At 38.2% G+C, this 16,491-nt stretch overlaps 1 protein-coding gene across 1 annotated transcript in view; it reads left to right on the top strand.

The window, feature by feature from the left end:
• The first annotated feature begins 310 nt into the window (after window positions 1-310).
• LOC120786776 overlaps window positions 311-16,491 on the top strand; it is a 47,293-nt gene continuing 31,112 nt past the window's right edge. Inside the window, 15 exon segments of the mRNA XM_040122421.1 lie at window positions 311-415; window positions 1,566-1,679; window positions 2,069-2,228; window positions 2,401-2,593; window positions 4,459-4,786; window positions 6,541-6,633; window positions 7,715-7,840; window positions 8,255-8,411; window positions 8,727-8,919; window positions 9,816-11,745; window positions 12,426-12,518; window positions 13,850-13,900; window positions 14,679-15,242; window positions 15,752-15,825; window positions 16,161-16,310. Coding sequence (XP_039978355.1) covers window positions 1,571-1,679; window positions 2,069-2,228; window positions 2,401-2,593; window positions 4,459-4,786; window positions 6,541-6,633; window positions 7,715-7,840; window positions 8,255-8,411; window positions 8,727-8,919; window positions 9,816-11,745; window positions 12,426-12,518; window positions 13,850-13,900; window positions 14,679-15,242; window positions 15,752-15,825; window positions 16,161-16,310 — 4,221 coding nt within the window. The 5' untranslated portion in view covers window positions 311-415; window positions 1,566-1,570.

Below are 16,491 nucleotides of genomic sequence, written 5' to 3' on the forward strand. Positions count from 1 at the left end.
TCTAAACTGCAGTAGTGTAGAATCCTCAACTGGCATGAAAAGAAAAGACAGCACAGAACTTGAGTGGGTGTAGTTAGTTACTTTCCACCACTGCCTTTTGCTTGTATACGGGGACAGTTTAACGAAAACATCAGTGCATGTCCTCATAAACCACCCATATCAGTAATTTCGTGTTTGACTGTCCACCACTGCTCCCCGTGGTCGGGACTATCGCGAAAAGCTGATTCGCTGCTTCTAGAGCCAATCGAAGACGTTCCAATCGGTGATTGGCTGTATTGGCCACTGGTCGTCATGGATAATGCAACGTCACCGTCACGGGGTCTCGAAAAAGGCGAAAAGGAAGGGAAGATGGCTGTCAGTGTGTTAGCTACCGTTTTAGCCCTTCTTGCTTCTGCTTTGGAATATTGAAGCAAAGGTAAAGGTTGCTTTGCTCGAAAACAATATATTTCGTAACATTCGTTACATTTATTCAGGTCAGAAGCAATGGACAAGGCGTTGGTAAACTACTACTAGCTTGCTCACCACTGGCTAGTTAATGTTAGCATGCTAGCAGGGCATGGGTGCAATGCAGAGTAAACAACAGTGAGATACTAATATATTTTAACAAAGCTGGCTTGATATAAACAGAGGCAACTGCCAGTTAGCAAGCATTACTGATGTCTTTATTGTTTGGTCCTAGGTTCAACACAAATGTCTTTCTGTTCATGCTTACATGTGTGCAAACGTTTTTAGGCTCTAAAAGTAAAGTGAGGATGCTTTCAAAAATAATGCCATGAATACTTTTTATTTATCAATTAACTTCAGAGAAAGTACAGTAAAGAGAAAAACTTAAATTTGGCATGACCACCCTTTGAGCTTAAAACAGCACTACTTCTCCTGGGTACACCTGTTTTTCACAGTACTTGGCAGATAGGTTGTTCCAAGCATCTTGGAGAACTTTTCTGTCTCATCATGTAATCCAGGACTGACTCCATGATGTTGAGATCTAGGCGCTATAGGGGCCAGACCTGTGGCAGGACTCATTGTTCTTCTTGCCTCTGAAGATGGTTCTTTATGACTCTGACTGTATGGTTGGGGTCGTTGTCAGGCTGCAGAAGGCCTCCGTGATGGTGTTGCATGATGGATAAGAATCTTAACATCTAAAGTGACTAAAATCTTTGCACAGTACTGTACACATGAGAACATGAAGTTATGTTAGTACAAACAAACTGCCTTTGTTTATGGAAAAGAAACCCTGACCAAGCTGGATTCCTCAAACCTTATATACATCACAAGCATAATGGTTCTATATATGTTCTTAATTGTTTTTTTCCCTTCTACATAGGGAAAATAAGTTTTTCACACTGGCAGCACACCTTATAGCCCTAATGTGTCTTTGTTGGCTTACTAACCTGTTGTAACCTTGTTTTAATTTACTATTGTCTATGTGGATCAGCACTTGATTAAAATATTCCAATAACATTTAGCTAAAACAAATTGTGTTCCATATATTTACAAGAGAATAACGTGCTCTGCAGATCTCATATTGGCCAAACCTAATTTAGTATATTTGGAATATTTTCCAGTTGTCATGGAAAAATGGAAAAGACCTCTGACTCCTGAGGAAGATGCCCTGGAGCACATAGTTGCTTGTAGAGACAAACCCTTCCTGGAAGAAAGGTATATAGACTCCTTTAAAGGTAGGTGGTCAATTTCTGTTATCAGTCGTTATATTAATATTGAATGGATTTCTGGTGTTACTCGAGAAGAAGCTGGGGTAGTCAGTCTTTCGCAACCTATTTTCTGTTATTTAGACATTAATGATTCAAAAGGTCACTACCTTTTGCGTTTGAGAGGAAGTTGGAGTGAATTGAGTGGCTTCCAGCTATGATGTATGAAGATAAACATTGCTTCTTACAATCAAGTTATTAAAATGTTCTATAGATTTATGGGTCATGCTAATTACCACTGGCTCCAATAATTATACCAGATTAAACACTGAGAGCAGCAGCTGTATCATACCTGACATTGTAATGGTTGGAACAGGGTTACAGGAATAATGTTTTCATTTTATTATTTGCTCCTCTAGGGAGAGGACTGTTCACCCACAAAACCATTGAACCATTCACATTTGTTGTGGAATATCGTGGGAACATCTTTTGTCACAAAGACACAAGGCCCAAGAAGAAATGTGGGGATACTGTGAACAATTATTTGTATGAGTTTTCATGGGAAGGAGCAAACTGGTGGTAAGTCATCTGCTTGTTTTTCAGTTTTGACATTAATGGACCTTTTGTTGGTTTATGCTAATACATACATACATACATACAATACATTAACATGTTTTATTAGAAAACTCTACCATCTAGTGGAGTCATTTTAGGAATGGTTGAAGTTTAATTAAGACTATTTTGCTTGCAGCGTTGATGCTTCAAAAGAGGATAGGACCCTTGGAAGACTCGTGAATGATGATCACATAAGTCCCAACTGCGAAATTAAGAAAATTGTTTGTGACGGGAAGCCACACTTGTGCCTTTTTGCAGTGAAAGAAATATCTCCAGGCGAGGAGATAACGTACAGTTATGGGGATTCCTCTTACCCGTGGCGCTCAAAGGTTGGTTTATGCTGTAACAGGAGCCTTTTTGTATCAATATATTTTTGTATTAAAGTTAAACTCAGGTAGCAGTTCATTAGGTACACCTAGCTAAAAAGAATTCAGAATAATACAACAGTCCTGCAATAAATCTTGCCTGCATGGCACGTAATGTTCAGTTTTTCTTGAAACTATTTTAGAGAGTTGTTATATCTTGCCAATACAGTATATTTTACTCTAGCCAACACACTAAATGATTCAGATTTGTGGTTTGCTAGGCAGGAATATTGAAGTGTTGAATTTCAAAATTACTTTTTTTTTATTTTTTATTGCATTTCACATGTTCAGGATTCCTATGGTGGATCAAGTTCTTCAAACACAGACTTTTATACTACTTCATCAACACTAAGGAATGAAAGGCTATGTAAACAACATTTAATGTTTTCACCAACTGTCTACATACATGACTTTTTCTGGCCCCTCCAAATAAGAAAAAAAACTGTCAAATAAGACAGTACTGAAATGTTAGCAACACATACACACTACTCTCACAGAAATCTAAAGCTCACTAATTATTAAAAATAACAAATTGTGGTCTAATTTTGGGTTCTGTGACAGACTGTTTCTCTGCTGGGTGAGATTTGGATGTGATGATTGGATGATGCAGTTTTCCATTTTGCTTTGTGCTTCATTACAGGATTAAAATATCATGCTGATCATTGTTCACTACATGAAATAGGGGGCCGGTCTTCACTAGCAATAAGAAGAGAACTACATTTTACTCACACATTTTTATTTATAATGGTCTTCTGCAAAATATGTCTCAATATATCACTTCTCAAATTTAAGACCACTGCTCACCAAACCAGATGTCAGGACTGTTAAACTTTAGTTACCCCTCAGGTAAAAACTGAACTTGGGAAGAAATAAATTGGATGAATTACAGAGGATTACAAAACTTTATTATGTCAGTCCTGTGGCTGATTTTAAACTTTGATTTTATTTAGTTATGTCAGTCTCTGATTCTGTTTGTGATTTTGTTTTTCTGTTTATGTTTTTCTCTCTGCTATACTCAGGTTTCTCTTACAAAAGTGCGGTTACCTGAATAAATAGAGGTTATATACTGTGCAAAAGTTTTAGGCAATTGAGATGTTTAGATTCTTCTCCATCATGCAACACCACCAGGGAGGCGTCTAATTGGTCCCAAATTCATTCTGCAGCATGACAGCAACCCCAAACATACAGCCACAGTAATAAAGAACTTCAACCAGGAACAACCAGGAACAACCAGGAGTCCTGCAACAGATCTCAAAATCATGGAGTCAGTCTGGGATTACATGAAGAGACAGATGACACTGAGGCGGGCAAAATCCACAGAAGAACTGTGGCAAGTTCTCCAAGATGCTTGGAACAACAAACCTGCCAAGTACCTTGAAAGACTGTGTACTGAGGAGTACTTTTGATCAAATATTGATTTGATATAAGTTTTCTGTTTACTGTACTTTGTATGAAGTAAACTGATAAATAAAAACTATCCATGGCATTATTTTTCTAAACATTTTCAATTTACTTTTGGAGTCTAAAACTTTTGCACAGTTATGTATATTGGTGGATTTTCTAACTTTTGCACAGAGCTCAGTCTTAATGCTAAGGTAAACTAACTAGCTGACAGCTATGGCTTCATATTTATCATACAGACGGAGTGGTAATCGATCTTGAGTAAATCTGGGCAAGAAAGTTAATATGCAGATTTCCGAAATGTCAAACTATCCTTTAAATAAGTCTGTTAATGGCCCACTAGCAAAGCAGGAGACAACAAGTTTTTTTCTGTGTGTACGTATAAAGTTATGTACGGTATGTATAAAATTTCTTGTTTGTATTTACAGCTTGAGGACTCAGCAGCTTCCAGCACTGAGGAATCCTGCTCTGATGATGATGACCCACTACCTGACAGTGGACCAAGCCATGACAGTGACAGCTTTGCCAACATCAACAGTGAGATGGATTTTAGGGACTGTTCACCTTTTTCCGAGTTAGATTCTTCTCAAGGGACGACAGGGTCTTTTATGCTGCAACCAGACAATGCTTCATGCAGCCAGCAGGAGAACGAGGCGGCTTTAAACTCTGATGAACACAGCTTGGATGGAGACTGCGAACTCGACAAGGCTGCTTTGAGCTCCGATGAACATTGCTCAGATGAAGACTACATACCCAGTGAGGAGAAGTCCAAAGATCCATGTTTCACCAGTAAAAATTATTGTTATGTTTGTGGGAAAGGTATTACTAAAATTGCTCGTCATCTTTTAAGGCATGCTGATGAAGAGCCTGATATTGCTGAAGCCTTTGCACTACCCAAAAATTCAAAGGAACGAAAAAGGTTACTTGACAATTTACGAAACAGAGGAAATTACAAACATAATCAAGAGGTGTTGAGGAATAACAGTGGAGCATTAAAACTGAGAAGGAGACCGACAAGTGTGGCGATGAGTGCTAAAACATATGTGCACTGTCTATATTGTAAAGGCATGCTTAAACGTAAGGACATGTGGCGACATGTAGCCAGATGTGCTTCTAGGACAATGTCAAACCCTGCAACACCTTGCAAGACCAGAGTCTTAAGTGAGATTGCTCTTGCAGAGTCACCATTCTCCCAAAAACTTCCATCTGGTGTGTGGAAGATGCTTTTAACTATGAAACAAGATGAGATTGCATTCGTAGTTCAAAATGATTACCTTCTAATACAGCTGGCACAGTATCTGTTTGAGAAGTATGGAAATAATCGAAATAAACATGATTACATCAGACAAAAGCTGAGAGAAATGGGAAGACTCTTGTTAGCGCTGCATGAAAAGTCAATATTTAGCTTTGAAGATGCTATCAAAACCAAAAACTTCTACAAAGTTGTTGAGACTGTGAAAGAAATCGCTGGTTTCGACGAAAAAAAGCAGAGCTATGACAAACCAACTCTAGCTTTGAAATTAGGAAATTTGCTCAAAAAAGTATGCAGCATTGTCCTCACTGGAACTGATGACAACGAACAGATGAGGAGAGAGACAAAGGCATTCATGACACTGTGTGCAAAAGAATGGACTGAACTTGTCTCCCAAACAGCCCTTGCTGTGTTGAGTGGACGAAAAGTAAACAGCCCGTCTACGATACCATTCACACGAGACGTGCAGGCTTTCTACAGGTACCTAGAAACAACATCAGCTTCTGCCATTGAAAGCCTGATGAAGTATGAAAGCCCACAGGTCTACAATGCACTTTGCAGAGTGACACTTGCGCAGGCGTCTATCTTAAACAAAGGTGCGCCTGAGGTTTCAAAAATGACACTGAAGTCATTCCAGGAGAGGGACGACACTACCCAAGTGTTGTCCAAGCACTTCATCAGAATAAATATTCTGAACAGGTCCAACCAATATGTTGCTGTTTTGTTGACATCTGAACTTGTCAGTGCAATAACACTGCTCGCAGGCAAGAGAGTGGCATGTGGCGTACACAAAGACAATCCTTTCTTGTTTGGAAAGCCTGACTGTTCTGCTTCAAGCCTCTACCATGGAGGGAACTGCATCAGGGCTTTTTCAAGTCTGTGTCGTGCCAGGAACCCAGAGCATCTCAGGTCGGTGCATCTTCACAAGCACATTGCAAGAGTTTTCCAGATTCTCAACCTAGAGAACGATGAGCTCAGTCACCTGGCTAAACTGCTGGGCCAGGACATTCGGGCTGACCGGGACTACTACCGTTTGCCAGAGGCTGCTGTGGAACTGGCAAAAATTGCAAAACTACTTCTGGCAATGGAAAAGGGTTCTCTTGAAAGATTCAAAGGAAACTCTCTGGATGAAATTGAGATTGAGGGTATATGTCCACTGTTATACAAATGTCTGACCTGTCAGTTCTTGCTCAGTAAGAACAAATCACTCATTAAACTACAAATGAATATATATACTCTATTTTGCTTTTTATTCAAGACGAATTGGAGCCAGATTTGGAGCAACGCAACCCTAAAAATAGTAATGCTGAAGAGGACAATGAAGAATCAGATGTTTTACTTCAGCAGAACGGTATGTCAGGAAGATAAAATCTCATACTCATACCCAATTATCTGTATTATTCATTCTGTTTTTTCTTTTTAGAATATTTTTCTTGCCAGAGATGGCCAGCGAAATTGAAGTTCATAATGCACATTACTACAGTGTCTTACCTGCCAAAAGATTCCCTTTCGGTAAATGATAATAAGGACTGAATAATTGTAAATATTCAAAGATGAAATAAATCACTTAGCTGAAATCAAATAGTCTATAGGAATCATCAGGCAATCAAAATAAAAGAAATTGCAATACAAGTTAGAAATAAAAGTTACCTTATATTCAAAGCAAAACTACAACAAACAAACAACAGACGACAACAGCAGTGAGCTGTAAAATAAAGACTACATAGAGGAACGGTGTTGAGTTTCACACAGGTTGCAGGACGAAATTGTTTTAAAATGATTTTTGCAGTTCATGAATCTTTTAAACCAGCTTGACAAACATTTCAAGCATCACATAAATGCTCTACATTTAAATAGTAAGAAAAGCTTATTCAAATAACTCATTTTCTTAATTGATAATAAAAAAAAAAAGTAAAATAAAAAACATCCCACATTGTTTGATTTTTACATCAATTAAAATCTAATGGAATTAAATTACAACTCCAGAGAGTTAAATGAGAACCATCACAACACAGCTTCTTTAGTAAAAAATTAACATTAAAAGTTTCACCATGAGGGCTATTTTTAGGGCTATTACATTGCATTACACTGTACATGTGTTCTTATTATTAAGTCAGTTCTACTTAACTTTAATTTTAAAGCCTGAATTAGAGCATTAATGTTTCATAAGGTGAGCTGAAAGGAAGTACGCTCACACAAAAGACAACAGTTAAACCCCAATGTCTGCCATGTTTGATGCACAGTTTGAAAACAGTATTGATCAACCGTATGATTAAAATGGAACAATCCTGTTTAAAACAGAAATCAGTCATGTATAACGGCATGCTTTGGACTTGTTCAGCACAATTGAGCATGACTTGAGGTTTCCAAGACAAACACGTGTGTGAGACCAATGTTGGCCTTGTTAATGCCTTAATATTAAATATTTTTAGTTAACTTTCCAGATGATGTGGAACCACGAGGCAGTAAACTGACTCCTGAGCAAGATGCCCTGGAGCACATAAAGGCTTGCAGAGACAAACCCTTCCTGGAGGAAATGTTTATCGACCCCTTTAAAGGTGGGTGATGCATCTCCCACAGCAGTCTCTCTATTTACAGTGCTATTCAGAAAGTATTCAGAGCCCCAGTTGATATGTTGCAGCCTAATGCTAAAATCGTTTAAATTCATTTTTTCCCCTCATCAATCTACACTCAGTTTGTTTAAAAACAGAAAATAAATGATGAGACTTTAGTCTCAAATAGAGTCTTTCTTTTTGTGAATCACTTAAATAATGCAGCCTTATATGATGTTAGTCAGCAAAAACAATACGGCTGACGATTCAGGCATCACTGAAAACAAGTCTGTTAGATTATATAGTATCTGGGGTGTTTTTATTTGAGGACAGTTTAGGATTTTTATTGTTTTTGTTGTATAATAACTAAATTATAGTTGTAAATGTAAATTTTTTTCTCTTTTATTCTTGCTTTTCTAGGGAGAGGTGTGTTCACCCGGGAATCCATTGAACCATCCACCTTTGTTGTTGAATATCGGGGGAATGTCTTTACTCAAAAAGAGACCCAGAAAAATAAATGTAGGGATACTTTGAACAAATATTTGTTTGATTTTACGTGGAATGGAACAAACTGGCGGTGAGTTTACTGCTTATTTTTCAGCTTTGTCATTAAAGGATGGTTTTTGTTTTAAATTCTCCATACTGGCTCATGTTAAAGAGGAATCCTTACAGAATCCCAGATCAAGATTGATGTTAATATAATTTTTATATATATACACACAGACTCACACACACATACATACATACACACACACATACATACACAACTGATCGGTATAAAAAAAAATAAAATATCCAAATATCTGTCACCTGCCTCAACCTCAGTCAGGGTAGTAACATTATGCGATTTTAAGAGTGTTTGAAGTTACATTAAAAGTATTTTGCTTTGCAGCATTGATGCTTCGACAGAGGATGGGACCCTCGGAAGACTCGTGAATGATGATCACATAAGTCCCAACTGTGAAATGAAGAAGGTTGTGTGCGGGGAGAAGCCACACTTGTGCCTTTTTGCGGTGAAGAAAATATCTCGAGGCGAGGAGATAACATACAACTATGGGGACTCCTCATACCCCTGGCGCTCAACAGTAGGTTTATTTTTTGCAATATGTCTTGCTTTTGATTTTGTTCTTAAATATTTGTCATGTGTTTGACAGAAAGGGAGTTCTTTTCCCATCATGTCATGAATAATGGCGTCTCTAATAATGACTTTAGAGTTGAATCAAACAATCTCTAACATAGTGTCAATAAATAAGGCCTGCAACTAACGATTATTTTCGATTTGATTAATCTGCTAATTATTTTCTCAATTAAACGAATATTTGTTTTGTCTATAAAATATTAGAAAATTATTTTCAAAAAACCTGTTATAATTTCACACAGCCCAAGGTGACATCTTCAGATTTCTTGTTTTTTCTTACCAACAGTCCAGAAACACAAGATATTCAGTTTACTGAGCCTGCTTTTTGGCGTTTCTGCTTAAAAAATGACAGGTAGTCAGGAAGTTGCCTCTGTTGCGATTCCTGTGTTTCGGTTTACAGTGTAGCATCTGCCTGTATGTGCAGGGGCTCCACGGACATGCATTAGCCTATGCTGCAGCTGATGTGTGCCTCCTCAAAACTGTAGCTGCACTTGTGGAGGGCAAGAACTGTGACTGGGTTTCCGATTTCTGATTAGCCCACCGGCACTCTGTATTACACAATAAATGAAACATGTATGTACATTGCTCCAGAATACCTCAGAACCCAATGAGACAAAGCAGAGAACATAAACAGGCTTAACTAAGTTGAGAGAGAGTAGGAGACAAAATGAGAGTCTGAGGTCTGAAAAAAATGAGCATTGAATGAAGCTCAATATTGTATATCGGTGTCAAGGAATTCAAAAAATAGGTAGAATTTGTATGGCATATGGGGGTAGTAATAGACTATCATTGTTTTGTGTTTGGTTATGGAAAGCGTATAATATTACCTGTTCATTATTCTAGGTCGAGGATTCATCAGGCTCTAGTTCTGCAGTGTCCTCCTGTGATGACGAGTATGTCCCTGATGATGGACCAAGTAGCGATTACGGTTTTACCAGGAACCAGAACCAACAGAGTCAGAATTTTAAGAACAATCCAGATTTCGCAGAGTCAGGTTTATCAGAACAGCAGAGATTTGTGCCACAACCTACTGATGATTTATCCATCCAGCAGGAGGACGAGGTTGATTACAGCTCCGATAATTTTACCTCTGATGGAGAGCCCAAAGACCCCTCCTGTACCATCAGAAATTATTGTTATGTTTGCGGGAAAGCCCAGTCTAAAATTTCTCGTCACCTTTTCATCCATAGAAATGAGGAGGCTGATATAGCTGAGGTGTTTGCATTACGTCTAAACTCCAAGGAACGAAAAAGGCTACTGGAGAAGTTACGAAACAGAGGAAATTACAAACATAATCAGGAGGTTTTGAAGACTCACAGTGGAGAACTGAAAGTGAGAAGAAGAAAAGCACACATGTCCAACACTGCTAAAACATTTGCGCCCTGTATATATTGTAAAGGCATGTATAGTCGTAAGGACATATGGCAGCATATACAAAGGTGTTCTTCAAAGAAGTTCTCAAAATCTCCAACAGGTGGCAAGACTAAAATCTTAACTTTGGTTGCTGCTGCAGGGTCAACAGACCCCCAAGAAATCTCATCAGAAGTGAGGAAGATATTAAAAAACCTGAAGAAAGATGAGATTGGATCAGTAGTTAGGAGTGATTCTTATATACTGCAGCTGGCACAGTGTTTGTGCCATATGAATGAAAGGAACACAAAAAGATCTGAAGACATCAAACAGAGGCTGCGGCAGATGGGAAGACTCCTGTTAACATTAAGGAAAAAGTCGATAAGAACCTTTGAAGAGGCTATCAGACCTGAAAACTTCCACAGAGTTGTTGAAGCTGTCAGAGAGCTTGCTGGTTTCAATGAAGAGATTAATTCCTGCAAAAGACCAAGTCTTATCCTGAAATTGGGGAATTCACTCAAGAAAATTGGTGACATTAAATTTGCCAGGGCTTTGAAAGAGGATGCTGATAGAGAGATGATACATGAAGCTGAGACATTTATGAAGTTGTGTGCCAAAGAATGGAGCTCCACGCCCCCATCAAAATCAGTCCTAAACAGCCCATCAACCAAACCGTTCACACATGACGTGCAGCTTTTCTACCAGTGCATGGAGAAGACAGCAGCGTCTGCGATCAAAAGCCTGACAATGTATGAAAGCCCACCAGTCTATAATGCACTTCTCAGAGTGACAGTTGCAAAAGTGTCGATCTTAAACAAAAATGTGTTTGAAGTTTCAAAAGTAACACTCCAGTCATTTGAGGAAAGGGACAAGACTGAGCTTAAAGAAGACGCCGCTGTTTGCCAGTCGAAGATTGAGCAACTTCTGTGCAAGCGCTACGTGAAGATCAATGTTATGAGCAAAAGTGGCAGAAAAGTTGGCGATAAAAAAGTTGCTGTTACGTTGACCCCTGAACTGCTCAGTGCAATAACACTGCTTGTGAACAAAAGAGAAGCATGTGGTGTGCATAAAAGTAATCCCTTCTTATTTGCAAGACCTGTCGCCATATGTACAAGCTTCTACCAGGGGAAAACGTGCATCAGCACTTTTGCAGCTCGGTGTGGTGCAAAGAACCCAGAGAACCTCAGGTCTGCATTTTTTCGTAAGCACATTGTAAGAATTTTCCAGATTCTTAGCCTCACAAACGACGAGCTTGAACAGCTAGCCAGACTTCTGGGCCGTGACATTCGGACCGACAGGGAGTATTATCAGATGCCAGAGGCAGCTGTTGACATTGCAAAAATCTCAGAGCTACTCTCAGCAATGGAGAATGGATCTCTTGAAAGATTCGAAGGAAAATCATTTGAGGAGTTTGAGATTGCAGGTATGTGCCTGGTTCAAAACTTAAAGGTGCCCTGTGGAATTTTTTTTTTTAACAAACAAACAAACGTTATGTTTAGAGCCAGTGTTACTCACAAAGTACACTGTGTGTATCCCTAAGGTCTAGCCAAAATGTTGACTGCATTTCCCTCCTCAAAACATATACAAAGCCAATTTTGTTTTTTAAACATTTTGAAACCAGCGTTGATCACATCCTTGATAACTTGCTAGCAGTCTTATTCTTCCCTGCCCCTTGCTGGCAGATCAGTGAGTTTCTTTGTGCACTACTGCCACCCGTCAGCCAGTGGAATAATGTTAAACCATTGGCAAGAATGTGTATTGTGTATCCATGTTCACATGCACGTGCCTGTACGCATGTACAAGTCAAAAACTCCACAGGGTATCTTCAAAGAATGTCTAACATGCCAATACAAGTGTGTATTTTTGTATACAAAGGCTTTTACTTAGAGCTGGATGACAAGTCGTTAATAGTTTTTCACTGGATTTCAATCCATTCGATTCCATTGTAACAAAAAAACAGCATTAATCAAGTTTTTGTTTTGAAGAATTGAATGCCATTGTGTTATCAAGATAATTGCATTAATGTCTTTTATATTGCCTGAGACCATATCACCGATTCCTCTTGGTACAATACACGTATCCATGTCTTGCTTTACTTTGAAGATGAATTACAGCTGGCCGTGGAGCATGATGGATCTGAAAATAGTGATGCTAAGGAGGACAGTGAAGACGCAGAAAGTGCTCTTAAGCCGAGCGGTATGTAATAAACACCCAAACTCTCCTTCTAGCCTTTGATCTGTGTTAAACCAGTTTTCCCTCCAGATTTTCAATGGCATTGTGGCTTGTAATACACATTACTACATTTTCTTTCACTGTAAAGAGATTACCCATCAATACATCCGATTTAAGACAGAATAATTAAACATTTTCAAAGATTGTGTTGCATTCAGTGGTATGTTTGTGTACTAACAAGGAAACTTTGAATAGATTTGCCCAATCCAAGCCTGCTATACAGAATTAATATAAAGAGTTGCAGTGCTATTGTATATACAGTACAGTTGTCAAAAATTCGGAGGATAACAGCAATGCTTGAAATGTTTACTTGAATACATTGCAAGAGAGACGAAATGGATAATACATGTGTTTGAACAATAAAAAGAGCAACCGGTTTGCCTCCCCCACCCTCTCTAAACTTCTGTCCACCCTTGTTTTTTTGTTATATGCTTTGCACTATTCATGGACAATCCTAATTACATGCAAGTTATCTGGAGCCACTCAAAGTCTTACTTTCCCTAATTATAAGTGGCTGTGATGCGGACATGAAGGTGTCTGGCAAATCTTCTTGTTTTGTTTTGCTGCAATTGACGTATATAAAAATGCCCATTAATGCTTGTTGAAATTGTAAAGAATATGTTGTGTCTAGATCAATTAAACTTAAAAGCCGCTATAGTTGATATTTTTACTATAACATTGTATCAAATGTGCAATGTGAAAAAAGTGTGACAATGTGGGACATTATTCATCGTGATGAACCTACAGAGAATCATCACATGAATCTGCAGCTCGCCTCTGCTTTACTGAGTTTTATAGTGAGTTTCAGCTCATTGTTTAGCTGTCCGGTCTGTAACTTTACTTTTCTGGTTTGGCCTCACCCCTCCCATACCGTCATTTTTGCACATGGCAGAAAACTGTTCAGAGAAAAATGCACGCTGTACCCAGCACCAAACACCAAACGGACACAGTTAGCAACTAGCTGCTGAACATTAATGGAGCATTTAGCTGCTTTTTCAAATACTTCCTTCAAGAGTTGGTGGAGACCAAAAAAAAGAATTAAAACAGACTGAACATATATCTCATGTTCAGGCAGCCAGAAACTAGAGTCTGAATTAAAGCTAATTTTGCTTCATACCTGCTGGATGTGTAAATAATTGTTTGCTAACAAAGTTGCCATATCAACTTAAAAGTTGTTAATATGTCAATGTTGAGTTCACAGTCTGTTTGTGCTGCCCCCGAGTGGCCAAACAAATACCATTACTGCAGCTTTAACTGTTAAGGCTACAAAAGAACATTTTTCTTTTTCTTTTCAGATGTAAAATACAGGGCCAACGCCGCTCAGGATAAGGCCGTCACATCCAAAGGTAATGCTAAGACATGTCATAGATTTAGCCTATTAGTCATCACTAACAAGTACAACTTAAAACATTACTAAAAGTAGCTTGTCACACAACATATTTCTCTTTAATGACAGTAGTTGAGTGTACATGTAACTCATTAAAGATTTCTAGAATGGGCAGTCCAGGTGTTGATGAGAAACAAATTGGGCTTTTTTGTGTTAGAACATGTCTTTGTTTTACGAAAGCTGGAACACCTTTGTGAGCAGTCTTCAGATATCAAAACAAATCTCATGTGTGACAGTAAGAAGCAAAATAAATGGAAAACTATACTATGAACTCAATATTTATAATTTCAGTCAGATGCATGTCTTTTTCGAATAAGTTGTGAACGCTCAAATTTAAATCCAAGCAAGGTATTCTAATACAAAGCTCAATTTGTGGCCTTCCATAATGTGTGTGTGTTTGATTCAGCAACAGATAAAGTGTGAACTTTATGAACTTTTTTAACTAACAAGGAATTTGTCAGAGGGCCACAAAATCATTGGCAGTTAGGTTATTATTTGAGTGAAGGGACTTTGTCTGAGAGATTTGATTGTAACGTCTCAAACTCTATAACATCTATAATATCTATGGATTTAAAAGAAAACCAGTAGGAACATATAGAGAGGAAATTTTTGACTTCTCCAGCAGAATGGAAATGAAGTGATAGATAAAAAATAAATAGTGATCAAGAAAAGTGTTGACTATGTTACTCTTCTCACATACCTGTCCCTGTCTCCTCTTGGTCTTTCCTCCTCAAAAGGCTCCTTTTCACCAAATAAAAAAAGAGTTTCTTCCTCAAGCAAATGTGGCCTGCGCAGAAGGAAGGAGAGTGAAAATGAGGACTTTGAGCAGAATAATGAAAAAAATTATGAGGCGAACATTGAGAACAATGACAAGTCAGAGGACATGCCCGTGAAGTGTGCTGTCAAAACACCTGAAGAAACACCATCTCATAGTAATGAGGATGCAAAAAACACTTGTTTTAGTGATAATGATGAGGACATGAATATGCAGTTTGATGTGGACATAGACACCGATGAGTACGTCAGAAATATGGAAAATCATGGAGATGGCGACTCAAAGGGATTAGCAGCAATGCCTGTGGTGACAGATGTCAAAGAAACTACAAAGCAGGACATGTGCATCAGTGATAGTAGGAAGAAAGAGAGCTCACCTAACAAGGACACCACTGACACAGACCTTGAAGAGACCATGAGCATCGATACAGAGAACCATTTGGAGAAAAAAGATCAAGAGAAAGGAGGGAAACAAACTGACTGGATGGATGTGGATAGCAGTACTTCCTCTGCCGCCTTAAACTCAGGTAAAATGGTGGTGCTAGAGGAAAAGTGAGGGGATCCCCAAAGTCATTAGAACACATCATATGATAAACAGGAATGTCTATTAGATGTCATCTATTTCAGTGAGGAAGTTTAAACTTAAACCTATTGATAGCACTAGAGGAAAAGTTGGGGGATCAGCAAAGTCATTAGAACACATCATATGATAAACAGGAATGTCTATTAGATGTCATCTATTTCAGTGAGGAAGTTTAAACTTAAACCTATTGATAGCGCTAGAGGAAAAGTTGGGGGACCAGCAAAGTCATGAGAGAATCTATCCTCATGGGACCTTGATCATCTGAAGTAAATTTCATGACAAACCATCCAATAGTTGCCAAGATGTTTCACTCAAAACCAAAACATCAATCTCATGGTGGCGCTAGAGGAAAAGTCAGTAGCGTTCATCCTCTGTGGACCATGAATGTCCATGATTTCATGGCAGTCCATCCAATTTTTGTATAACAAAAACATGTTTTTACATTTTTTATAGAGAAGGAGAAAAAATTGTTAGCTGCAGTGACTGGGTTGAAAGAAGTGAAGATATTAATCCACAAACTGGACATTGTAAGTATTCAATTTCTTGCTGTTTTATCTCATAATTAAAAACTGGGTCAAAGTATAAATTAAAGCTTTAATTATATTCTTGGTTTTTGAAACTACTGTACATCTCTGTGCTACTATACAACAGTTGACACGATCATGCTTAGTTCTTGTCATAGTTTTTTTTTTTTCTTTAGGCTGTACACAGCTAGAAATGACAATGGACAAGAATATAAAAGGTTTTAAAACAAGACTTAATTTTCTATTTTAACTTATAATGTAGTCCTTAAAATGAGATCGCAGCATTACAGTTTTTTCATGTGACGTTTTTGTTTTGTTTTCTTGTTTATATGTCCTAGGAGAATTTGCTGGCGGGTGACCACATTTTCCATTTACCATCTGTGTGTAACAAGCAGCGGGTGAAAGATCAGCCCATCCCGGACGACAGCAACCAGTGTGAAACGTCTTACACATCTACAGATGCCAAAAACAAGCCTAGCTATGAAAAGGTGGGGAAATGCACCTCTCCTGAGTAGTGAATGAAGTATTCATAAAAGTATTCAGCCTCAAAAAATGTAGGTATGATTTTTTTTAATATATAAATTGAAAAAAAAATTACACTTGTCACTGTAAAGTAAATTTTATGATAAAATCTGTGCTGACTTCATGCCATCTTAAGGGAAAGTGTGC

Source organism: Xiphias gladius, chromosome 24 (genome assembly GCF_016859285.1).
Source record: "Xiphias gladius isolate SHS-SW01 ecotype Sanya breed wild chromosome 24, ASM1685928v1, whole genome shotgun sequence".
Taxonomy (NCBI): domain Eukaryota; kingdom Metazoa; phylum Chordata; class Actinopteri; order Istiophoriformes; family Xiphiidae; genus Xiphias; species Xiphias gladius.